The 21,838-nt window shown below is 53.3% G+C and overlaps 18 protein-coding genes across 24 annotated transcripts; 10 read left to right on the top strand and 8 right to left on the bottom strand.

Moving 5' to 3' along the window:
• Positions 1 to 333: 333 nt before the first annotated feature.
• On the top strand, positions 334 to 1,041 carry KVP17_002997 (uncharacterized protein; the record flags this gene model as incomplete). The annotated part of the gene is made up of 3 exons (XM_068519809.1): positions 334 to 434; positions 503 to 722; positions 760 to 1,041. The coding sequence occupies 3 exons, from the start codon at positions 334 to 336 to the stop codon at positions 1,039 to 1,041; spliced, it is 603 nt and encodes a 200-aa protein (XP_068378219.1).
• Positions 1,042 to 2,266: 1,225 nt separating this feature from the next.
• On the bottom strand, positions 2,267 to 3,846 carry KVP17_003000 (uncharacterized protein; the record flags this gene model as incomplete). The annotated part of the gene is made up of 2 exons (XM_068519815.1): positions 2,267 to 3,004; positions 3,175 to 3,846. 2 exons carry the CDS (start codon positions 3,844 to 3,846, stop codon positions 2,267 to 2,269), a joined length of 1,410 nt encoding a protein of 469 aa, XP_068378225.1.
• Positions 3,847 to 4,121: 275 nt separating this feature from the next.
• On the top strand, positions 4,122 to 4,478 carry KVP17_003007 (uncharacterized protein; the record flags this gene model as incomplete). The annotated part of the gene is made up of 2 exons (XM_068519826.1): positions 4,122 to 4,320; positions 4,357 to 4,478. The coding sequence occupies 2 exons, from the start codon at positions 4,122 to 4,124 to the stop codon at positions 4,476 to 4,478; spliced, it is 321 nt and encodes a 106-aa protein (XP_068378235.1).
• A 119-nt stretch (positions 4,479 to 4,597) lies between these two features.
• On the bottom strand, positions 4,598 to 4,865 carry KVP17_002989 (uncharacterized protein; the record flags this gene model as incomplete). Its single annotated transcript, XM_068519799.1, is given in 2 exon segments — positions 4,598 to 4,777; positions 4,791 to 4,865. 2 exon segments carry the CDS (start codon positions 4,863 to 4,865, stop codon positions 4,598 to 4,600), a joined length of 255 nt encoding a protein of 84 aa, XP_068378210.1.
• Positions 4,866 to 4,940: 75 nt separating this feature from the next.
• Positions 4,941 to 5,203, bottom strand: KVP17_002993 (uncharacterized protein; the record flags this gene model as incomplete). Its single annotated transcript, XM_068519804.1, has 2 exons — positions 4,941 to 5,103; positions 5,160 to 5,203. 2 exons carry the CDS (start codon positions 5,201 to 5,203, stop codon positions 4,941 to 4,943), a joined length of 207 nt encoding a protein of 68 aa, XP_068378215.1.
• An 82-nt stretch (positions 5,204 to 5,285) lies between these two features.
• KVP17_003001 (uncharacterized protein) lies at positions 5,286 to 6,087 on the bottom strand (the record flags this gene model as incomplete). The annotated part of the gene is given in 4 exon segments (XM_068519816.1): positions 5,286 to 5,381; positions 5,447 to 5,551; positions 5,571 to 5,855; positions 5,968 to 6,087. The coding sequence occupies 4 exon segments, from the start codon at positions 6,085 to 6,087 to the stop codon at positions 5,286 to 5,288; spliced, it is 606 nt and encodes a 201-aa protein (XP_068378226.1).
• A 1,403-nt stretch (positions 6,088 to 7,490) lies between these two features.
• KVP17_002991 (uncharacterized protein) lies at positions 7,491 to 7,935 on the top strand (the record flags this gene model as incomplete). Its single annotated transcript, XM_068519802.1, has 2 exons — positions 7,491 to 7,769; positions 7,810 to 7,935. 2 exons carry the CDS (start codon positions 7,491 to 7,493, stop codon positions 7,933 to 7,935), a joined length of 405 nt encoding a protein of 134 aa, XP_068378213.1.
• A 72-nt stretch (positions 7,936 to 8,007) lies between these two features.
• KVP17_002998 (uncharacterized protein) lies at positions 8,008 to 8,877 on the top strand (the record flags this gene model as incomplete). Of its 2 annotated transcripts, XM_068519811.1 has the most annotated exons (2): positions 8,008 to 8,690; positions 8,754 to 8,877. In XM_068519811.1, 2 exons carry the CDS (start codon positions 8,008 to 8,010, stop codon positions 8,875 to 8,877), a joined length of 807 nt encoding a protein of 268 aa, XP_068378221.1. The 2 variants fall into 2 exon arrangements, with proteins under 2 accessions (XP_068378221.1, XP_068378220.1); XM_068519810.1 differs by having other exon boundaries at positions 8,008 to 8,877.
• Positions 8,878 to 8,953: 76 nt separating this feature from the next.
• On the bottom strand, positions 8,954 to 9,199 carry KVP17_002994 (uncharacterized protein; the record flags this gene model as incomplete). The annotated part of the gene is made up of 1 exon (XM_068519805.1): positions 8,954 to 9,199. The coding sequence occupies one exon, from the start codon at positions 9,197 to 9,199 to the stop codon at positions 8,954 to 8,956; it is 246 nt and encodes an 81-aa protein (XP_068378216.1).
• An 80-nt stretch (positions 9,200 to 9,279) lies between these two features.
• KVP17_002990 (uncharacterized protein) lies at positions 9,280 to 9,840 on the top strand (the record flags this gene model as incomplete). Of its 2 annotated transcripts, none has more annotated exons than XM_068519800.1 (1): positions 9,280 to 9,840. In XM_068519800.1, the coding sequence occupies one exon, from the start codon at positions 9,280 to 9,282 to the stop codon at positions 9,838 to 9,840; it is 561 nt and encodes a 186-aa protein (XP_068378211.1). The 2 variants fall into 2 exon arrangements, with proteins under 2 accessions (XP_068378211.1, XP_068378212.1); XM_068519801.1 differs by having other exon boundaries at positions 9,310 to 9,840.
• Positions 9,841 to 9,873: 33 nt separating this feature from the next.
• Positions 9,874 to 12,269, bottom strand: KVP17_003006 (uncharacterized protein; the record flags this gene model as incomplete). Of its 2 annotated transcripts, none has more annotated exons than XM_068519823.1 (3): positions 9,874 to 11,190; positions 11,219 to 11,691; positions 11,741 to 12,269. In XM_068519823.1, the coding sequence occupies 3 exons, from the start codon at positions 12,267 to 12,269 to the stop codon at positions 9,874 to 9,876; spliced, it is 2,319 nt and encodes a 772-aa protein (XP_068378233.1). The 2 variants fall into 2 exon arrangements, with proteins under 2 accessions (XP_068378233.1, XP_068378234.1); XM_068519824.1 differs by having other exon boundaries at positions 9,874 to 11,181; positions 11,219 to 11,715.
• Positions 12,270 to 12,685: 416 nt separating this feature from the next.
• KVP17_003008 (uncharacterized protein) lies at positions 12,686 to 13,678 on the top strand (the record flags this gene model as incomplete). Its single annotated transcript, XM_068519827.1, has 1 exon — positions 12,686 to 13,678. The coding sequence occupies one exon, from the start codon at positions 12,686 to 12,688 to the stop codon at positions 13,676 to 13,678; it is 993 nt and encodes a 330-aa protein (XP_068378236.1).
• Positions 13,679 to 13,803: 125 nt separating this feature from the next.
• KVP17_003009 (uncharacterized protein) lies at positions 13,804 to 15,166 on the top strand (the record flags this gene model as incomplete). The annotated part of the gene is made up of 2 exons (XM_068519828.1): positions 13,804 to 14,980; positions 15,015 to 15,166. 2 exons carry the CDS (start codon positions 13,804 to 13,806, stop codon positions 15,164 to 15,166), a joined length of 1,329 nt encoding a protein of 442 aa, XP_068378237.1.
• Positions 15,167 to 15,688: 522 nt separating this feature from the next.
• On the bottom strand, positions 15,689 to 17,625 carry KVP17_002999 (uncharacterized protein; the record flags this gene model as incomplete). 3 transcript variants are annotated; one of them, XM_068519814.1, is made up of 3 exons in its annotated part: positions 15,689 to 16,079; positions 16,105 to 16,485; positions 16,514 to 17,625. In XM_068519814.1, 3 exons carry the CDS (start codon positions 17,623 to 17,625, stop codon positions 15,689 to 15,691), a joined length of 1,884 nt encoding a protein of 627 aa, XP_068378224.1. The 3 variants fall into 3 exon arrangements, with proteins under 3 accessions (XP_068378224.1, XP_068378222.1, XP_068378223.1); XM_068519812.1 differs by lacking the exons at positions 16,105 to 16,485; positions 16,514 to 17,625 and having other exon boundaries at positions 15,689 to 16,054; XM_068519813.1 differs by lacking the exons at positions 15,689 to 16,079; positions 16,105 to 16,485 and having other exon boundaries at positions 16,510 to 17,625.
• A 111-nt stretch (positions 17,626 to 17,736) lies between these two features.
• On the top strand, positions 17,737 to 19,842 carry KVP17_002988 (uncharacterized protein; the record flags this gene model as incomplete). The annotated part of the gene is made up of 1 exon (XM_068519798.1): positions 17,737 to 19,842. The coding sequence occupies one exon, from the start codon at positions 17,737 to 17,739 to the stop codon at positions 19,840 to 19,842; it is 2,106 nt and encodes a 701-aa protein (XP_068378209.1).
• A 175-nt stretch (positions 19,843 to 20,017) lies between these two features.
• Positions 20,018 to 20,363, top strand: KVP17_003005 (uncharacterized protein; the record flags this gene model as incomplete). 2 transcript variants are annotated; one of them, XM_068519822.1, is made up of 2 exons in its annotated part: positions 20,018 to 20,039; positions 20,068 to 20,363. In XM_068519822.1, 2 exons carry the CDS (start codon positions 20,018 to 20,020, stop codon positions 20,361 to 20,363), a joined length of 318 nt encoding a protein of 105 aa, XP_068378232.1. The 2 variants fall into 2 exon arrangements, with proteins under 2 accessions (XP_068378232.1, XP_068378231.1); XM_068519821.1 differs by lacking the exon at positions 20,018 to 20,039 and having other exon boundaries at positions 20,172 to 20,363.
• A 47-nt stretch (positions 20,364 to 20,410) lies between these two features.
• On the bottom strand, positions 20,411 to 20,593 carry KVP17_002995 (uncharacterized protein; the record flags this gene model as incomplete). Its single annotated transcript, XM_068519806.1, has 1 exon — positions 20,411 to 20,593. One exon carries the CDS (start codon positions 20,591 to 20,593, stop codon positions 20,411 to 20,413), a length of 183 nt encoding a protein of 60 aa, XP_068378217.1.
• Positions 20,594 to 20,796: 203 nt separating this feature from the next.
• On the top strand, positions 20,797 to 21,768 carry KVP17_003003 (uncharacterized protein; the record flags this gene model as incomplete). The annotated part of the gene is made up of 1 exon (XM_068519819.1): positions 20,797 to 21,768. One exon carries the CDS (start codon positions 20,797 to 20,799, stop codon positions 21,766 to 21,768), a length of 972 nt encoding a protein of 323 aa, XP_068378229.1.
• Positions 21,769 to 21,838: the final 70 nt, after the last annotated feature.

A 21,838-nucleotide genomic window follows, 5' to 3' on the forward strand; every position in this document is an offset into this window, starting at 1 on the left:
CGATGGGGGACAGGTTCAACGGTTTTCTGGTGTCTTCGGCGAAATCAAAGGGCGATAGATTGAGCAGCACGTCTTTGGCCAGCTGAAGGTACTCTGGTGTGTCAGTGGCAAGGCAGATGGTGATAAGAGAAAGGAAACGCATTAGGATTTCGGGAAGGGTAATTATAGTTCAATGGGTGTGGGGCGTGGGTAACCTCTGGACAGAGATACAGCTGTGGGGCGTGGGTAACCTCTGGACAGAGGCACATCTTCGACAGTTAAGGCTGTTTCATAGTCACGCATTGAATGTCACACAGCTCTAAGCTGCCATTTCACAGCTCTAAATTCTCAAATATGCAGCCAGAGAGGCCCGCCGAGTTGTCACCCACGCCCCATCAAGGTCCACTCAACTCCAGCTCCGCATTGGTGCCAGGTAATGCTGCGTTTGCATTGCGGTGAGAACGACCCGACATACTAATCATAAATATATATCATGCCTTTATTTTGAATCTATTTTCTCCAGATCTCTAGTGAACCGTGTAGTTCCTGTGTCGTGTATCGACCTATGTCTGCCTCACCTCCTCTTCCGTCCTCCCACAGCCGATGATGGAATGCAGGTTTTGGACCTCCATAGGGAACTTTTCCCTCTGGAGTACGATTCCACCTTTTACGATGCTGCGGTGGGGATCACTCCTGGCGTGAGCGCTCTGGGGCTGTGGCTGCCGACGAAGAGGCTGGAAGAGGTAGGTGCACACAACATGTTCTCTCACCATTCTCCAGCTACTACACAGACCTCTCCGCGGCCTCCCCCCCGAACTTCTGGTCGGCATCGTCACTCTAGCGCGCGACGGGTTTCTCATAGGCGTCGCCCATTCTGTGGACGTTCTTTGGCGACACGGGGAGTATGTGGTAGATCCCATTAAGACATTCGGCTCGGCGGAACAATGCTCTAAAAAGCTCAGTTACATATTGACGCTCGGAGTGTCAGAAACGTTCCGACGACGAGGCTTGGCTTCGTTGCTGGTTCAGAGAGCAATACAATTGTTAAAGATTGGTGGGTAACTAGATTTCTTTTGTATCACTGACTGTTTCAGAAGGTGAAGTTTACGCCATATATCTACACGTAATCGACTACAACGCCGCCGCGGTCCAGTTCTACAAGAAACACGGATTCGACTTCATAAACACCATCCCTGTAGGTTGAGTGTTTATACTTCTTCACACGTTTCAGAAATACTATACCATCCATGGAGTCGACTACACCGGAGCCGTCCTGGCCCTGTACCTGAGGCCACCTCCATCTCGGCTGTCATTAGTCCAACGAATGACTCGCTGGTTCAGCCAATAAGACCTGGCTTCGTCGTATTCTTCTTTGACGCCATGGCTGCTGCCTGAGCGTACTTTTTCTCAGAGGCGATTTCTCCAGGCAGAAGGTACTCGTTGTAGTTGTCGGGGATTATTGCGCCGTTTTCTGCTGTTTAAATCGTGAAGGAGTGCAGAAAGATACGAAACTGAAGAGCAGCTTACAGCATGGAGCCCTGAGCGAACGAGCGGGAATGGGCTGCCCTACGTCTTTGGCTGTGTACGATAGCCATCCCGACCGAGGGACAACCTGACAATCATAACTGATGCAATGTCACCTGCTTTGCGCCTTTGCAGTAGATAGCTGACCGAGGCACCGTGGACGGCTTCTGACGTTATTCGCAGCCCAGACCTCACTTTTTGGTTTCCAAAATTTGCGTTAATGTTGAAGACTGTGCAGCTCAGCTCGGCGCATCTCTGCCTAGCCGCGTCCACGGAATCCACCTCCTCACTGAGAATATCCTGCCGGCAGACTGCGTGGCTATTCACGTGCAGCGCGAAGTTGTCTGTGATCACTGATGTCATTTTATCAGAAGTCCCACAGTTTTTTGCCTTCGTGCCTTGGACCCAGCCTTTTGTAGGCTCGCTACTAAGCGCGTCGGCAGTAGGACAAAGTTTCAGCAGATTCCCGACTGTAGAGTCTGGCTGGTAGTGCCAAACGAAAGCTTGACAGTCGTTTGAACGGTCACATTGTTCACCCGCGGCCTGGTGTCAGGATGCGAGTTTCATTACTTCTACGGTAGACACGTTCATCGAATCACCATCCAGCACCTGACCGTTAAGACAACTGCTGGCGGCATCATACTGAACAAAGTAGTCCGCCTGGACGGCAGTCTGCAGTAGAGCCACGAAGACGGTAGGAAAAGGTAGCATTCGATGGCAAATGAACGGCAAATGTGTCACGGAGGCCGATGACATCATCCTTCTAGATGCGTCGCAGCCTTAAGATTCCGATTTTCTCCAAGCTGAAGACGCTGCCCAGCAAAAGACCCCAGAAGACACCGAAGACGCCCAAGAGGCCAACTCCTAGGCCGACCCACACTTCACTGACGGTGTGGAAGAACGCCGCGGTGTAGAAGGTGAGCACGCACAACGAGATACACGCCGCAAGCAACACAGTCAGAACTACGCGGAAGACCCACAATCGTAGCGCGTCGAACGTGGAGGGAGACTTGCGGTCATCGATGTAGAGGGTCCACTTCAGCTGACGGTAGCTGCGAACCACTGCTACAAATTCCAGAGACATCACGAGAGCGGCCATGCAGAAGATGACGATGTGGTCACTGAAGTCGAAGCCAGTCTGGAACCAGGATTCCAGGTGGCCAAGGAGGAGGTATAGGATCAGGTACCGGTAAAGCCCGATGAGCAGATGGCAGAGTAGGCGTGGGACGTGCACCAAGGTTACTGGGGGGCTGGCAACCATATGGAGGACCCAAAGGCTAACGAGCAGTGTCCAGAACTTCTCTGATGAGATCCAGTACAGGAGGTGCCGTGCAGGGTAGCAGGGGGTGACAAGCCCCAGACTGCCGGTGAAGATATCAGTCAAAGATGTGAGATGAGTCGTGTCATGTCCTGGAACATGCTTCAGAAGGAGGGGGTTACCATTAACAGTGGTGGATGTCCAACGAATGGAGGTGTCGGGGTCAACAGTTCCGAGTCGGACCTGGAACGGATTAGAGTCCACCCAAGAATATTAGTTAATCTGCGTTCAATACCTGCAAGAAGGTCCCGTGTGTCATCTGCAAAAATGAAAAAATGTGCAACAATGGATTGAGGATGTTCTCAGCCAAACTCTGGAAGGAAATTAGTGCAGGGTGGTGGAATATTAGTTACCTGTTGGCAGAGCACATCCGTTCCTGCAGTGAGCATTAAGGACTCTTCTGATTCTAGCAGCTGATTCGGGTTGATGATTCGAGGCGTATCTATTACGGATGTGGGTGCTGAAGCGTAGGCGTACGACGCGACTCGACCCCGGTTTACACAGAGGAGAGGGGCTCTGTCGCCGCTTAGCTCTCTACAGCGACCCAGCAGCGGTCGCGCCTGCAGCACACTGTCGCTGCGGTGCCAGTCGTGGACGCTCACGACGTAAGGCACTCCGTCCAGCTGTCTGTCGAGACTGGTCACGGTCCACAGGCCATCCGCCCATTCCCGCCTAACTTCTGCGAGGGAGGAGAGGGGTTGGGGGGCCGAAGCGATGCTTCGTAACCGCGGCAGATGAACAGCTCGGATAACGCCGGAGTTAACTAGGACACCGCTAATGATCGCAAGGATCATGAGCGCCAGCCACAACAATTGGAATCTTAAAAGGGGCGTGTAACCAGCACCGCGGTCGGACTCTAGACGCTCCAGACCCGCTTGGGACACCGCAGGGCTTTTCCGTGCCAGTTCTCGTTGTTTGGCGATGAAGACGGCTGGCGTCGTCTCGTCCTCCTGCTCCTCGGGATCAGACATGGAGGGATCCGAGATCTGGTCTTCCTGCAGGTGAGACCATTCCCGTGCAAACATCACAATTCAGGTATTCGGAAATTCGTCCACGCACCCAAGACAAAAAGAGTGTAGAATATCCGCCAACCTAATCTCTGCAAAGTGTAACTTGCAGGACGGCACCTTTTGGTGACGGCGCCTTCGGTGACGGCGCCTTTGGTGACGGCACCCTGCGGGTATCCGACGTATTGGCAGAGAAGCTTCCGAGCGTTGGAATTATAGAGCGTATCCATATTTTTCAAACTGCAGGTGCTTCAGACATTCGTGTCTCCACACTGTATATCCAACATAATCTGATGAGACTACTCAGCCTGACCCTGATAGTGCCTTCGCTTTGCGCGTTCGACTTCGGGACGCTTGAGACCGTATGTCCCGACCTGCAAGCCGCCTACGATATCATGTGCACGTCTGGATCCGCGCAGAATGATAACCCGACACCGATCCCCACCCTAAAACCGGTGCCAACAGCTTCGACGGATGTTCAAGTGCCTGACGGTAGGTGGAAGCGTAGGGGTCTCTTATGCGTTCCAGACTGCCAAGCCGTTATTCAGGCGGCCTCCATTCTGTTCTCACTGAACGGAGACTGCAAGTTATGTAAGGCAAATGGTTCCACTCCGACTTATCTTTCTCCAGCCGATATCTTGTGCCAATAGTGTATAAATATAGACGCCAATACTCGGTTATCAGTCTTTAGGGTCATTTATCGATTTCCGTCTCAAGGAAGTTGATGAACTTCCGGGACAGCCGCTGTTCTTTCTGTTGATGACAGATGTTATGATAGACTTACCTGTTGGAAGTTAATCCCAAAGAACTTGTGGGCGTCGTCCTCCGTAAGGCCCAAAAGACCGACCAGGCCGTACTTCGCTGTCGCTTTGGACTTCTCCTCTGCCCTCTCCACTTTGAGGTTCGTGTAGAATGATAAGAGCTGGAAGCAGTTCAGAGACCAGAAGATCTGTGAAACTTACCTGGGCTCTAAAGGACCTGAGGTCCAGGTACTCATCAAAGTTGACGCGGTGGAGGCGATCCAGCAGGCTAGTCATCCCATTGGAGAGGTCCTCGTTAACCTTCGTGAGGCGCTCACACTGGGAAGGGTTAGAGCAGAGAGGTAAGGGTATCTAAAGAGTAATACGGACCTCTTCCCGTAGGGTGTCGAAATCGGCGCAACGTTGGCTGAGGACGGCATTCTCAGCCTGCAGGCGAGTGTTCTCTCCGTGGAGCTCCTCTGCCTGAGATCTGGACGCGACGACCTCGCTCTCGAACTGGACGAAATCAGCACGCCTGCAGAAAATTAATGACAGAAAGCAGAAAAAAGATTTGAATTCCGTATCCTGTACATTTTGCTGGCAGCGTCATTGTTCATGGACTGCAACGCGGCCATGTTGTTGGTGGCGCGGCGCACACTGCGATCGGCCTCTGACAGCGCTCTGGACAAAAAATGTGTCGCGTCTCATTTTTCATACTCACTTTTGGAGTCTGGCGTTGTCTTCCTTGATGGCGACCAGTTCGACTTGGGACAGGCTAAGCGAGTGGACTTGTTTCTGCAGGTCGACGATTGTCTGTAGAGATTTAATACAATTAAATAACAATAATAAATATTACAAAACAGAAATAGTTCGCTTACAATTGCTTGGGCGTCGTTGTCCTCCTCGACACTCGCCAGCCGTTCCACGCGTTGTGCCAGCTGGGTCGATCGGGTCTCCGCCACTTTTAGAAGGACTTTAGTCGACTGTAGCGACTCCTCCAACTCTCTGAAAAGGATTCAGGATGATTATGATGACGATAAATCGATACCTTTCTCGTTCTTTCATCTGCGAGTTCTCAATCTGAACCTTTGACAACTCTGACTGCAGATTCCTACTCATCTCTACGGCTTCTTGATCACGTGATCCTTCGCTTGCCACTTGTAAAAATGACTGCTGAACCCTTTCATGCCGCTCAAATAACTGCTGGTAGCGGATCTCGGATAAACTAAGCTGCTCTTCGAGGTCATGTACATCAGATTCATAGCGGGAACGCATGTCGTTCAGCAACTGGGCGAGAATAATAATCCAATGAATCCATGGTATTAAATCCAATTACTAATTAAATCGAATAACTAATTAAATCCAATAACTAATTAAATCGAATATCGATTGAGTCTACCTTTTCCCAATTCGTATCGTCGACTTCCTCCTGCAACGGAGGGCCCTCGATGTCCTCCGGCGACGCCTCCAACCCCCCAAACTCCTGTTCTTCCTCCTCAATCCAGCGATAGGCCGCCATGAAGCCACCAGCAAGTTTTTTGCCTGGAAAGGGTGAACCAGTCCCCGTCCTTCTTCTCACTTATTCCGATGGCGGCGTCTTTGCCCTTCGCTGCGACTTGGCGCGCTTTGAAATCTTCTGTGGACTCCTCGTTTGATTCGCTCTCCAGGAGCGCCTAAAAAAATATTATTCCTTAAATACTTTAAAAGAAAACAGAATTGAATGCGCGAAAATCGACATTCATTTCTGGCGTCCTTGCACCAACACTTTAATCTACAAAACATAATATCCAGTGATCGACACCTTCGCCCGTCCCCTGACTCACATTGCCCATTCCACGAACACTGGACCAGATCGTCGACATAATGGCGATTTTCGTATTTCTGTGCTCGTGCGCATGTGTGCGCTGTGTGTGAAGGGATACGTAGGTCATCGTTTGTACCACAGGTAATCGTTGCCGTCCCTATGCTGTGCGAATTCCCAAATATGGTGACTCCAGATTGCGTTGCAGCGTTCCTCCGCCTTGTTGACCCCTGTGAGTGTGCCCTATACATCAGGACGTGTGGGCTCTGGTTGAACGGTTCATCGTTCAGTGTTAGACATGTCAGGCTGACGCATCCCAGCCCTCTCTCCAGACGCTCTCCGCGACCTAGGCGCAGTCCGATCGGTGCTGCAGCCCATAGTGTCGGCGCCTCTGCCGGATACGCCAACCATTTCAATGCTGCTGGCCGCCGCAGCAAAGGATTTGCGGTCTGTGCCGCTCTCAAGGTGCACGGATGTTGCGGAGTTCCTCGTGGTGGCGCACGTGTTGTTTTCGCGGTGTGAGGATGGAGAACAGAGACTGGTCGATAAAATTCTTACGTGAGAGCGCAATTTATTTGACTTCGATTGATGTCCGAGTCAATTTATTTCTGAGTACATAATTGTTCTGACAGTCTTCCAATCCGCCTGCAGACCGAAATCCAGCTCATTCTCCGCCGATATACAGATCCCGACAGCAGCAGCGAATTCGTGCTGAGTGCCAGGGTACGCCCCAAGGAAAGAAGCGCGAAGTTATCGGAACTAGCCGAGTTGGGGGCCGCAAAGGCCGAAATTGGAAGACTCAGGTTGGTGGAGTTGTGTGCAGGATTGGCAAAAATCAATTTCCAGCCACCTTTGTGAACGACGACGCCATATGGCTGAGCAAAGCGCACAGGAAATCGAGAAGCTGGAGACTGAGTTGCAGCAAAAGGACCAGGTCATTGCGGTAAAAACAAGCGCGTCATAAAAGATTATACCTCTATATTCCGTTGCGATTATTATTCTTTGACGCATTCCCATTTCAGAGTCTGAGGGCAGAAATTCGAGATCTTCGGTGCACCACCCATCGCCAATTGCAAGAACTATCCGCTGAGGAGCAGGACAGAGCCCTGCTGCAGTCCAAGATGGTGGTGGTGCAGGCGAACTGCGACAAGCTTCGGCAGATAATTCAGGACACCGAGCGACCTTTGGCGTCAGAGGCGAGAGTAAGCCAGACCCTTCTGACGGCAAAACCAACTCAGGATACAGCCAGCTCCGTGGAGTCGTTGTGGGAGAGCGGACTGCCTGGTGTTGGGCTGGTCGCAGAGGAAGCACAGCAGGTTGCGCTGCTCAAGGCCCAGAACGAAATGCTCCAAAGACAGGTTTTGGGTAACCAGTCGGACAAGCTCATCTACCGGCTGACGGTAAGTATATCTTTGTGGATGGCTGCAAATGGTGTCCCAGAGGGCCAATGCAAATCTTAAGGCGTCCCTCAAGACACAGGAGCGCCAGCACCACAACGAACTGGCTCTGTTGGCCCAAGCACTCGAAGAAGTCGCCCTACGTGCACATCGGGAAAGATTGTTGTAGTTGCTGTATTTTTAATCGTTTCACCGCGCTGAAAGATGTGTCGCTCCCGTTTTTAATTCACGGATAATTGGGATGACACTATCAAAGACGCGACGTCTCTGTTTGAATACCAGCTCAGTTTGGGGCCTCGGGCCTCCTCCATGGGCGCCACTGGAGCTAAAGACTGCGGAGGACTCTCCAACGCCTACCAACAGCTCCGACTTTGTGGCCTGCGTTTTTAACTGGAACCATGGGGGCCATGAGGTGTTCGTGACTGGCTCCTTCAACGACTGGTCCACTTCCGAGAAGGTGAAGCTTACCAAAATGGGAGGAGCATTCACTGCTGTAGAGGAACTACCCATGGGCCGTCACCTGTATAAGTTTATTGTGGACGGGGCTTGGAGGTACGATCCCCAACTTCCTCTGGCGGAGGATGGGAATGGGAACGTCAACAATGTCATCGATCTTGAAGACTACGTCCCGTACGATTTCTCAATGCCAGATGCCTTCCAGGAGGCTCACCAGGCAACATTTTTCCAGGAGATTCCGGAACTGTCTAGTTACACATACGACGCGCCTCAGATGCCCTCCGTCCTAACTACGGGCGTGTGTGCAGCGACGGACCCCCCTCCGAGATCTAATCTACCCTACCTTGCCTTAGGTACGCATCTTTTCTTCGACTCGCATGCTCCGGTGCTTTTCGGCGCTCGAATCTACTCCAGTGCCAACACCCATAGGTGGCGAGCGACGCCAACTGAGTCCACTGGGGGGCAAAAGTCAGTTTCCTTTTCCGGTTATTATTCAATGTTAATGATGCTTCTGAGCTTCATATTTCCCAGGCACTGCACAACCGTATTCGTGACTGAGAACCCGATGTTTGCTGGCACTGACTGTCGGGTCGCGTCCGATCTGGAGCCCTTCCTTCCAAACCGCTCCCTGTTTCCCAGATGCAAAGATTCGTGAGCGCCTCTTTCCACGGGTTATTTTGCGAAGGTCATTTTCGGGAGCCGCCTTCTTCACTTCGACCCACTGGGAAAAATTATCGGTGGCAGAGACAGCATCTCACCTGTCCGTGTATGTAGTGCGACTCCCAGTCAACCAAAATCTCTCTGACCACCCGACTTTCCAGGAATTCACAGAACGCGAAGCCTCTGTTGCTGCCGTCGCGGTTCATCATGACAACGCAAGCCTTCACATCGCCAAACTTGCTAAAGTAGGCCCTAACATCTGCCTCAGCTGCTTCACGAGCCAGGTTGCCGACAAATATCTTCTCAGTCGTAAACATGCCTCCTCTGGCGAATTAAATATTGCCGGTGTATGGACTCCCACTGGGAATTCTAAACTGCACCGAGGATTTCTTGAGATATGCAAATACTACCAAATGTGACAAATCTTATGACGCCCTCTGATTCTCGACCCCGATGCTACCTGGACATATTGATCGACGACGTTCCCGCTGGCCGGGTAGTACTTGAGCTACGGTCAGACGTCACTCCGAAGACAGCCGAGAATTTCCGGCAACTCTGCACACACCAGCAGGGCTTCGGGTACCAGGGGTGTCTTTTCCATAGAGTGGTGCCGGGATTCGTGATCCAGTCCGGTGACTTTCTATGCCACAACGGCACAGGAAGTAAGAGTGTGTACGGTGCGTCGTTCCCTGACGAGAACTTCCGACTGAAACACAAGACCGCGGGAGTGTTGTCGATGGCCAATGTCGGTCCAAACACTAACGGCTCGCAGTTCTTCATCACCACTGCTAAGTGCGAGTGGCTTGATGGTCACTACGTGGCATTCGGAAACGTTGTCGAGGGGATGCATGTCGTGGAGGCAGTTGACGCGTGTGGGTCACCAGACGGAAAGACACTGAAGCGTATCACGATCATCGAGTCTGGAGAGCTGCTGCAGAGGGTCACAAACATGATGTGAACGCCAGTGTTTAGAGTGCGTAATATGTCACACTCACATCGATGCTTCTCTTCGTCGGTTGAGTACCGCGCCGTAAACCACAACGCCGAGGATCCTGAACCCAATAAACATCGCACCAAGCACTATCAGTGCAATCCAAAACTCAGAGACATCGATGCGCAGCAGTTCCAGGAACTTCTCGCCGTCGATAGCCCCAGACTCAGTCACCACAAACTCACCTTTGAAGAGTACTTTGTTGTAGGCTATCATACCCCACTTGAAGACCGAAATGTACTGCAGCCACTGAGTGAACGGAGGCAGCGTGCTGAGGTCTCGAGCGAACCCGGAGAAGTACAACATCGGCACGATAAGTGTGACGGTAAGACCCATGGCGACCTCAGTTGACGGAGCTACGGCTGCGGACATGTAGCCCATAGACAGCGCTGCGTTCGCGGCAAGGACGAGAGTGCAGCCGGTCAGCACAAGAGTGTCGAAATCGGCAACGGAGTCGAGCCTGACCATGAGGTAGACGATTACGTTGAAGAGGAACGGGATCATGAGTTGACTTGGCCAGTCTGCTAGGATCTTGGAGAACATAAACAGGCCACCATTGGCCACCTGCTCCTCGTGCTCCCGCAAGACAACGGGCTGGTCCTTGGCGAACACTGATGCCAGACCCATAGCGTTCGACATGCACTGTTGCATCATAAGCATTTGCGCGCATCCAACCTTGGTGTATGAGTCAACGAGTCCCCAAGTGAGCCCCGGAACGAACATTCCCATCAGCACGGCTGCGATCACGGTTTGCACTACGCGAGCCGTGAATGTGGCCGGGTTCCGCATGTTCTCCTTCCAGCATCGACTGGTCATGATCTGCAACTGGCGCCAGAATCCCGCACGCTTCACGCGGCCTCTGACTGCCTCGGGGTCCAGTTTGACCTCGAAGTCGTCGTCATCACTGTTATCGCGGGTCGCAGGCTCCACTATTATATCGCGCATCAGACGTCCCCACCGCTCTTCCAGCAGCTGCATGGTGTCCTCTGTAGCGCCCATCTCGAGGGCGTTGTCGAAAAAGTGCTTCCTCATCTGGTCGAAGAACTCGTCCCGCTCCCCGGCATACCAACGCTCTAGGAACCTCTCACCCTCGTCCAGCCAAGTGGACGCCCACCGAGCCAGTTCATCGAGTTTCGTTTGTCTCTCAAGATTGTCGGAGATGCCGGTCGCGCGGATGATGAAGTCAGCGGGGTTGGCTGTGCGTGGGCACTTCAGGCCAAATTTTTCGGAAAACCAAGGTATGACGCCCATAGTGTCTCCCGCATACACAATATGGCCATCCGCCAGCAGAATGAGGTCGTCAAACTTCTGAAAGAGCTGACTAATAATCCCGCTGAGGTCTCACGTTGGAGGAAGGCTGGTGGATCGTGCACGCTACGCAGTGCCCTCTATCTGCGAGGTCTTTGAGCTTCTGAATCACGACCTCCGCCATCCCCGAGTCCAGACCGGTCGTCGGTTCGTCCGCGAAAATCACTGGGGGACTCGTTACCATCTCGGATGCCAAAGAGAGTCGTTTACGCTCGCCTCCAGAGAGGCCAGGCGTGCCTTCGATCGCGTTTCCAATGCGGCTTGCAAACACCTTTTGCAGACCCAGCTGGGAGATGAGCTCTCTCACCCGCGAGGTGTGATGCTCTCTAGCGGCGCCAGGCATACGGAAGCGTGCCTGTGCCACAAGGTGTTCGTACGCAGAGAGATGGGGATAAAAAATATCTTCCTGCTGTACGAACCTCGAGCAGGAAAGAGCTTCATCACGCGTAACATTCACCTGATTGTAGTAGACGAAGCCGTCCACGTTACGTTGCAGCTTTTTGGAAAGCACTGTGTGCAAATCCTTGAGCCAGCCTACCATTCAGCAAAGTACTCTTACCTGCGCCTGAAGCTCCCATAATTGCAGTGAGCCTGTAGGGCATCAGAGAGCCGGAGATGCCATTCAGAATGGTTGTGGTCGTGGTGGATTTTTTGCAGCACACTCCCTGGGTAACGTCAGCGTGGACGCTGATGTTACGGAAGACCACTGCCACGCAGTTGGCGATTCTAGGAAGTCGAGGCGCGGGTGGTTTCCCGACCGTGTCACTCAAATACTCGCAATCCGATGCTTCATCTGCTCGCCTCTTCTTTTTAGCCTTGAGATAGATAGTGATGGCTCGCTTCAGCTCCTGACTCGCCAGCTCGACCGACATGTCTTCTTCGTAAATGGACTTCCGGCCTGCAGGTGCCCAGGTGATGGCTGACTCGGACTCCGAGTCGAGAATAGTACCTACATCCAGCATGGAAGTACGTGTCGTTCGTTGCCTTAATAGCTTCGGATTTGGTATCTTCACCGCCACCCCCTCGTCCTTGAAGCACTTTGCCTGTCTGATGTCATTGTAGGTGTCCTCTTCGAATGTAACCTGCATTTCGGTGTTTTTCAATCATTGAGTCGCGTCACCTCTATGATTGCGTGGTCTGCGCAGGCTCGGTGCCACGCAGATTAAATGTACACAAGCAGGTTGACGCCCACATCTAGTGTAAATAGGTCACCGCTAAGTCAAATGGGAGGCTACGACAATTGGGGAATCATAGATTCGAACACTGAACGTTAACGAACTGCAACGTATCCCTCAGATCATGAATTCGCGGTAATTCACTCATAAAGATGCTCTGTCATTCATATCCCCGTATCCGTCGCCCCTCAGTTTTGGCTGCCAGTTGCCTGCTCCCAGGTGCTTCACCCTTGGTGTGGCCGGCCGCCCAGCAGTCTCTTGTGCCCGTCCAGCACCAACTCTACCGCTGTGCAAAATGTCAGAACTGCTTCTCTGTCAGTTCGTCTCGCATGCTGGCGCACCAACTTCAGTGCAACCTTCCTGAAGACCAGGTGCACATCTCCGTGGCTCCGTTCACGATGCCGGACATGCACCCCCTAGAGATCGATGCTCGCCCGGCAGAAACTCAGGAGGACTGTGGTGTCTTTCTCGATGAGGATCGATCCTTCGTCGTGGAGTTGTTTCGTTGCGGTACTTGCTATTACAGCACCCCACAGTTCGAATCTCTGAGGGAACACAGCCATTCTACGGGGCACCATGTCCAACGCGCCAATCGTAAGTTCCCCGGGCTAAAGGTGGCGTTCCGGCCGCGATTTCAGACCTCGGAGCCTGAGTTCATCACATCTTGGTTCCGAGAAAGGACGCCACTGGATCTGTCTCACACAAAGGACGTTACTATGCATGACGAGGCCTGTGATACAGCCGGGACCTCGCATGACGCTGCTATGCCAGATGCGTCTGCCTCTGCTGTGGTCAATGACACAACAACGTCGAACTTATTGAGCGAGGAGATTGACGATCTAAATCTGAAGGAGAATACCGCCAGCTCGACACCTCACGACGAGACAATAGCTCTACTGGCCAAGCAACATACCCCATTGCTGGGTCGCGCGGCCGTGCTCGCTGCCGTACGAGAGAACCCCGATCTCCCTGCCTGTGCCATCTGCTCCGCAGATGGAACCTTCCGCCTGCTGGTCTATGACGGGAAGAACCTCAAAGAGGTGGCCGTCCCTACCGATAAAGATCCGTTCACAACGGCAAGGTCACTCGCAGCTATCTATCTGAGACTCTTCTACCCAGTGACCGACGAAGACCAGTTTCGAATGGCGGTCCAGTGCAGCTGGCCCGCTGCTTGGGTTGACACAACAACCAGGCGCCCCACAGTGCATCTTTTTGACGGCGCCACTTCCGTGAAGAAAACGGCAGACGACTTCAGCAAGGCATACCTCGAGGCTTCCAGGTTCCTGACAGGTGAACGAAGCCGCCTGCTTACAGGCTGCTGACTCAGAATTCGTCCATTTGTGAATGTGTCAACGGCTTGCTTCTGTGTAGAGCCAGAGGAAATTCTCAAGAATCACAAATAACAGTTTGATAACAATCGCATCCTAAATAAGCAAATCACAAATACATGATTGTTGAGCATTGCGACACCAAAGGGTGCATGCCCCTGCTTGTCGCTAGCATGATGTCTCTTACCGACAACAGTGAAGATTCGGATGTTCAGTACGCACTTGGTGAGGGGGTAGCCAAGATTTTCGACCCAAAGACACCGCTCACAAGTGCATCCCCACTATCCTCTCCTACGAGCACTACAGGTGGTTACACCAACGTCACTATGGAGGATGAGCCCACAGATGAAGTCAAGAAGCTATACCGTTGCCACTTTTGTGCCGCTGTGAATCCTGCTCGCGCCAGTTACACTCTACGGCGTGCGATTGTTCTGTCCCATATGAGAACCTGCGCAAACGCCACCGAGTTTCTGATTGATTCGGCGGACTTTACCGTCTCCCAAGATGCCGGATCAGTCCTCCACGTCGAGGAGTGCACTGAAGGCCAGACAGTGTCGCAAAGCAGCGGCGGGGACAAGGTGCTTGTCCAGGTATACCAATGTAACGCCTGCGACACGATATGTTCCGACTTTCCTTCCATTAAAGGGCACCTCGCTACCCATTCTCCTGCTGTGCGGGGCCAGAAGATCACTGCTCCTGCCCAGTTTTGGGATACTAACGGCTATCCCGTAAACATCCCTTGCTTCGTACCTCAGAAAGTCGACCGCTCCGAGATCGACAACCTTTCAATCCCTCCAAGTCGCGGTGGAACCCACACTCAGCAGATGTTAAACCGTTTGGCGGTGACCCCCTCTCAGATGTCAAGGGTTCGGAATTCTGCTCATGGGCGTCTGAACGCCGATGAAGTTAGGAAATTGGTGCCTCGGCACCTTCAAGGTCCTTACGTTCTAGGATCTGTACAAGATCCTTATCCGTCCAAGATGCTGCAGCCCTCTCTGTACAAGATGCTTCGAACAACTCCTCCTACCTTTGAACCCTCTACGCGCCAGCACCTTCAAAGTACCTCCGAGCCCTCTCTGCACGAGCTCCTTCGAAAAACTCCGCCTACCCCCGAGCCCTCTACGCACCAGCACCTTCAAAGTACTCCGCTTACCTCCGAGCCCTCTACGCCCCAGCACCTGCAAAGTACTCCGCTTACCTCCGAGCCCTCTCTGTACAAGCGCCTGCCTGTTTCCGAGCCCTCTACGGACGAGGACCTGTCTCTGTTCCAGCTCATTGAAGAGGCCAAGACGCTTTGTGAGACGACGAATCGTTACCCACTCCGTAGCAGACAAACCAGCCCCTGTTATCCGACCCTCGGCCAACCTCCATGCTCTGGTCATCCTCCGAGCAGCCCGCATCCCCCACCCCACAGCAGACCTCTTGGTCCTCCGAGCAGCCCGCATCTCCCACCCCAGAGCAGACCTCGTGGTCGTCCGCTGAGCAGCACACGTTTCCAACCCCACAGCAGACCTCTTGGTCCTCCGAGCAGCACGCTTCCCTCACCCCACAGCAGACCTCTTGGTCGTCCTCCGAGCAGCACGCTTCCCCCACCCCACAGCAGACCTCGTGGTCGTCCTCGGATCAGCACACTTGCTCAAGCAGGTGATACGTCGCGGTTGCCGGAGGCCGTGCAAGTCCAGCAACAGAGAACGCTGCAGCGACCACAAGCTTCTGCACCCTCACATCGGTCCCAATCAATCGCGCTTGGATACCGCACTCCCAACCAACAACAACAACCATTAAAGACGTCATCGCCGCGTCCCCTTGGATACCGCACTCCCAACCAACAACAACAACCATTAAAGACGTCATCGCCACGTCCGCTAATCATACCCAACATGCCGCCATCATTTCTCAAGGTGCATCTTGACCTGACCCAACCACCGCACAAAACCAACCCCTGTGGGCTCTCAGATCGGGAGTGGGCAAACTGTGACGATGTCTCCAAAACCTACGTGAAGCTCATGGAGCGGCTGCCCTGCGATACATTAGCACGGAGGTTTGATGGTCTAAGCGTGACTGGCAGGTCGTTATCCTTCGTTGATGGTCTGATACAGACGCTAACTCAACGCGCAACAACTCCACGGACACCAATTCCAAAGGCACCAACTGCACAGGCACCAATTCCACAGGCAACAATTCCACAGGCACCAACTGCACAGGCACCAATTCCACAGGCGACTCCACAGACAACAACTCCACAGACAACAATTCCACGTACAGTGAAAACAGCAGTGAAACGAGACCTTCCCTGGAAGGACTCGGAACCGGAAGACGGCACCCAAGCGCCCAAGCGACCGACAACTTCATAGCTGGAGCTCGAAACATGAAGCTTATCTGTGGTTGCAACCAACTCCATGTCTAAACGAACGCCTCACCTGGGAGGCCCACGATACATGCCCCCAGGCTTGGGCAGTGATTGCTTCGTTCTCGGTGGAGAGAATTTCGGCGCGGATTGTGGCCCTGTGTGGGTAGGGGGAGGCGCGGGGAAGGGCACCTTCACAGGTCCCAGCTTCGAGTAGGATGATGGCGGCTTAGTTGTGTCTCGTCCCATCTTCACGTGTGCTGTTGGTCTGGGACTCGTCACAGACCTAGCAGGGGGATGTTTCGGTCGTCTAGGCGTAGCGAAAACCTTGGAGTCGTCCGTCATGGACTCCTGCAGAAAATTCAGCTTCTGCTCCCACTCAGACACCTCTTTCGTCAGACTTTCCACATTACGTCGAAGGTTGATTAGCAACCCAACGTCCAGCCGCAGTGCGCTGCATCCACACCACACGTGATCCTCACCAATAAGCGTCCACAGCTGGCGCTGTCATGGTAACAGGCGTCCAGTCCTCAGGTCCGTTGTGGTTTTGCGCAAGCTCTTTCAGCGCGATATCTATGGCAGCCTCCACTTTCTTGTGCACGAGGCCTCCTTTCCACACGTGAAAGGTATTGGAGGCCAGGCTAGGACCCGGGAGTCTGCAGATCTCAGGCCGGATGATTGAGACCGGGATGAACTCCGACGATGTGGCGGTGTCATCGGTCTTGCGTTTCTTGCGTGGAGCCTTCTCACCCAGGATCTTTTCCCGGAGCTTAATGAGGTGTAGCAGGCGGGTTTCCTCGAACTGAAGCACATCTGAAACGTTTTGTTTACGCTGGCGACTGAGAGCCGCCTTCCGTTGCCGGTCTGCAACAGGGTCGTACTTCACCTTCAAAAAAGGCTGGCTGTTCATCTGAGCCTCCAGCTCTTTCTTCTTGGAGTTTTCGTTTGGGAGTCCCCGAAGCAGCTGCTTCCGGCCGTCGAAAATTTTGGTCACTAGCTCAGCAGCGGTCTGATAGAAGTGGCTCTTGATGGCTTCCACGGGTCTTACGATCGCTCTGGTCGTCTGATTTCCAAGGTATGTGTGGCTCGTCATCTCGCAAAACCCTGGGCGAAACGAGTAGCGGTCGGCAATCACAAAGAACCGAAGAGAGAATAGTCTGCAGAGGTGGAACAGGTAACGAGTTTCCTCGAACGTCCACGGCACCTGATCTGGCAGATTCTCGATCTTCGAGTTGATCTGCTGCCACAGACTGGCATCTATTTGTGGAATGTCCACCTGGTGTGACCAGTTAGTTGCTGGTGGCTCCCGCGAGCTCAAGGGCAGCTGGCTAAAGGCCGTGGACTGTTGGGAGGGAGGAGGTGTATCATCAGGCGGGTCCGATTCCCAGTGTGCCAGGTAGAAAATCTTGGAAGCGTTTGTGGGGTGAAAACGTACCAGTCGCCAGCGTTTTCTGGATTTGGATACAGGCTTGGGAGCCACCGCCACGGATGTCAGTCCTCGAGCTGTGGGGGGATGTACCGCTTCGTAGCTCGTGTATTCCGCAACTGTGGTGTGTAGTCGGGTAGTTTGTACGCCGAGGATGCTTTGCAGCATCGAAATTTCTGAATAACGTCTAAATTGAAGTCTGAAACACTGTGAGACTAGACCCCCTTTGTCATCTTCACACATAACTCATTCCATATTGCGCTCTCAAAATACCCAGTTATGTCCTCAGCTGCAGTCACATCCTTCGGCCGGCATGTGTTTGGCGACGATCAGCTCACTCGATACTTGAGCAAGGCCGACATCGCCACATTCGAAGCCCAGAGGGCAGGACGGTTTGCTCTCTCCAAATCAATAGCGGACAGGATCGCGCATGCTGTCAAGCTCTGGGCCATTGGCGAAGGAGCCAACCACTACACCCACTGGTTTCAGCCCTTGACAGGCACTACGGCTGAGAAACATGATGCCTTCCTCGAGATTCAGAACGGTCAGCCCATGGACCGGTTCTCAGGCAAGGAGCTGGTGCAGGCGGAGCCTGACGCGTCCAGCTTTCCATCAGGCGGGATGCGTGCCACGTTTGAAGCCCGCGGGTACTCGATCTGGGACACGGCGTCGCCGTTTTTCATTCGCCAACGCGGCGAGGAGTCCGTCTTGTATGTCCCCTCAATCTTCATCGCTTTCACTGGAGATGCATTGGATGAGAAGACCTTCCTACTACGATCCATATCGGGACTGTCGAAACACCTTACCGAGTGTCTACATCTGCTAGGTCACTCTGATGTCGACCATGTGAAGGTATCCCTTGGCACCGAACAAGAGTTCTTCCTCGTGGACGAAGAGGCTGCAACCGGCCGTGTTGACTTGCAACAAGCTGGCCGTTGCCTCTTCGGTCGCCTCCCCTGCAAACACCAACAATTGAGCGATCATTACTTTGGATCGATTCCTTCGCGAGTGCTCAAGGCCATAGGTGCCGCCGAGAGGGAGCTTTGGTCTCTGGGTGTACCCTCCAAAACCAGGCACAACGAGGTTGCGCCGTGTCAATTTGAGGTCGCCCCGATATTCGAGGATGCCGTTGTAGCAGTAGATCACAACCTACTCACAATGGAGGTGCTAAAGTCGACAGCGAAGCAGCAGGGGCTGCTCTGCCTCTTTCATGAGAAGCCATTCGACGGTGTGAACGGATCCGGAAAGCACTGCAACTGGTCAGTGTGTACGTCCACCGGTAACAACCTCCTGGAACCTGGTGATGAGCCCCAGAACAACATCCCCTTCCTACTATGCATGACCGCAGTGATAGTTGGCGTCCACCGGCACGGGGGGCTCCTTAGGGCCAGTGTGGGCAGCCAGACTAATGACCAACGTTTGGGAAGCCACGAGGCACCACCAGGAATAATTTCGGTGTTCCTAGGTGACTACCTGTATGGAGTCATAAAGGCGGTCAGTGTTGGAGGCGCTGTAGACCCACCTCCGGCTCCAGCTCCCAAGCAAGTTTACGTGTCCGCATCTGGCAAGGCACTGGAGGTGCAGACTATTCCCGAGTACACGCCAGAACTCTCCGATCGGAACCGTACATCCCCCTTTGCATTCACTGGGAACAAGTTTGAATTCCGCGCAGTAGGTTCCAATCAGTCACCGGCGTTCCCAGTCACCATCATGAACGCCGCCGTGGCCGAGGCCTGTGCAGATTTGGCAGCGGCGCTGAGAGGAGTGGACTGCAGCGTTGAGGAGAATGTGAAGGGCGTTCTGTCTGACTTTCTGATGAAGCACATGGCTGTCTGCTTCGAAGGCGACAATTATACCGAGGAGTGGGCGGCAGAAGCCGAAAGGAGGGGCCTACCATCCTTCCGAAATTCCCTTGAAGCATTCGACCAGCTGCTTCTGCCCGCGTCATGCTCGTTGTTGGTCGATCGCCTGACGATATTCAACAACAGAGAACTTAATGCACGACATGTCATCTTGCAGGAGACCTACTGGACCCGCGTATCGATTGAGGTGGGTTTGCTGGTGACAATGTACTATCAAGAGGTGATGCCGGCAGTCAGCGCCTACAAAACTGACCTGGCGAGGGCAGTGACCGCCCTGGCAGGTGTGCCGGACATTGACACCACCCCGGAAATCACAACGCTCAGAAGAATTGCTGAACTTGCCTCCGATCTTCAAGCAGACGTTTGCCAGTTGGAGATGTGGCTTCAGGAAACCAAACGTGATGTCATGATTCTCCGTAGAATGGATGACGCGAAGACAACACTCGACGCCCTGGAGGGGCTCATGTCGCGAAAGCACTGGACAGTGCCTGACCTGCGGTCGATTTTTTGCATTGGAGGCTGAATCCGTTCGTGATGTCATAAAGCTCAACACTTTGCAATCATACTACGTCTCCCATGCAGTCTTCTAGGGCATCAAGCTTGTGCCTACTGCTCGTATCTTGGAACCGCACCTGGACAATATCACGTTGAGCTCAATCTTATGGAGCACTATTTCAGCAAATCAGCGGAATTAGCACATGAGCCAAGGTGGACCCCCTCGTGAGGGCCCTTGGCGTGAGACACGCAGCGACCTACAAGGTGATTCAAAAGTTCCACTCCGCCTGGAGAGAGCGGAACGAGCAGCGCCTCCGCATCCAGGTGCTCGAGTTCTCGGCGTGGCTGGTGGAGAACATGATTGAAGACTGCGTGGAGCATTCGCTGGTTCGAGCTCGCGAGGCCAACGAGACACGCGCGCCTCAAGCAGGCGGCGTGGCCTTTCTAGACCCCTCCGCCCTTGAACTGTACTTCCATCGGAACTATTTGGGTTTGCCGCAGACTACGGCACAGGCCGCCGTGGCCGAAGCTGCCAACCTCGCTGGTTAAACAAACGCCAGGTATTGCACTGATGACGTATTGACCGTTGTTACATGCTACGGCGTTTTGATTTCGGGCTTGGGTGAAGACTCGGCTTTCAGGGCTCCGTCCTGCACCGTTTCGTCGATCAGCATGCTAAGCTTGTCCAGATGGATGAGATCGAGACTTATTCTTGGGGGCCTGTCCAATCCAGGTCTCACTAGGGGACTGGCAGCCTTTCGGGAGCGAGATCGTTTCATGAAATAGAAGGAGGAATTGGGAATTATTAGTTAGACTGCGTTGTCTTCGACATAAGGAGACGCAGCTACATTCTTCAGGTTCCGATACATGTTGGCACTGGGCAGTTTCTTGTTGTGAGGCTGATCAGAGAGGCTGATCAGAGCGCTTCGCTCCACATGAAACGAATAACGAGTCATTTGAACGAAAAACGACCAATTACGCGATGCTTGACCGTTTGTCTCAGGGCAATGTTCGGCAGATCCTCAGCTTCATCGACAACTCTCACTCCTTCCCGGAAAATATTAACGAGCGATGTCGAACGCTGAACACCCTCAGACAAGTCAATAAGCAGTTGGAGAAGGTCCTACGAACCTACCCCTGCTACAGCTACTGCCATCTTGATAGGGTGCCTTCAGAGAAGCGACACCTCTGTCGAGCCATGGTGATCGACGGGCCCACCTCCATCCCCGAGCACATAGAGCGAGCGGAGGTGCGCCGTGTTACGGACCTGGAGAGTCTCCCGTGGAACCACCACCGCCTGAAACGGCTAGTGCTGCACCAAGTCTCGCTTGGAGACCTTGATGTACCTCTGCCTCCCTACATCACCCACGTTGAGGCCCACCTACGCGTTATGAATGATTTGATCATGTTGCCCTCCAGACTGCAGTATCTGTGTCTGAGTCAGAGCGCTGATGCCCGCACTGGCATCAGGAATGACATCAATATCCAGGCGTGCACCTTGCCTCGGAACCTCAGAATTCTGGAACTTCGAGACTGCTTTTGTGTCCGCTCTCTGCCGGAGCACATCCTTCATCTGCGGGTTGTGCGATGCCGAATGGAGATTTACGTATTTCCACCAAGGTTGATTAGTTGCCAGCTCAGCGACGTCACAGTTACCCGACTGCCTAAGATGTCCCAAAGTGTCCGGCACGTGAGTCTCAGCAACGTGGATCTGATGGTGGTGCGGCTTCCGCAGAACTTAAGAACTCTTGAGGTCAGCACCTCTTCAGATCTACCGCCAGTGACCTGGTTTCCTCCCAGTTTGCGAGGAATCGCCTTGAAAACCCACCTTCCAGAGTCTCTAGAAGAACGCGAACGTCACAGTTCATCGTCTCCGGAAGACAACAAGAGACGGTGCAAGCGCTTGAACAAGCAATGTCCAAATCTTTTACGATGTGAGCTCGACTGTGTCTAGACCAGACAAGAGCATTATTGCTTGCAGGCCTGGCGGGCCTTGACACGTGTTCCGATTGAAATTTGGTGAA

Source organism: the organism of the source record quoted next, assembly GCF_019968985.1.
Source record: "MAG: Porospora cf. gigantea B chromosome Unknown PgB_NODE_159_length_32363_cov_115.175, whole genome shotgun sequence".
Classification (NCBI taxonomy): Eukaryota; Apicomplexa; class Conoidasida; order Eugregarinorida; family Porosporidae; genus Porospora; species Porospora cf. gigantea B.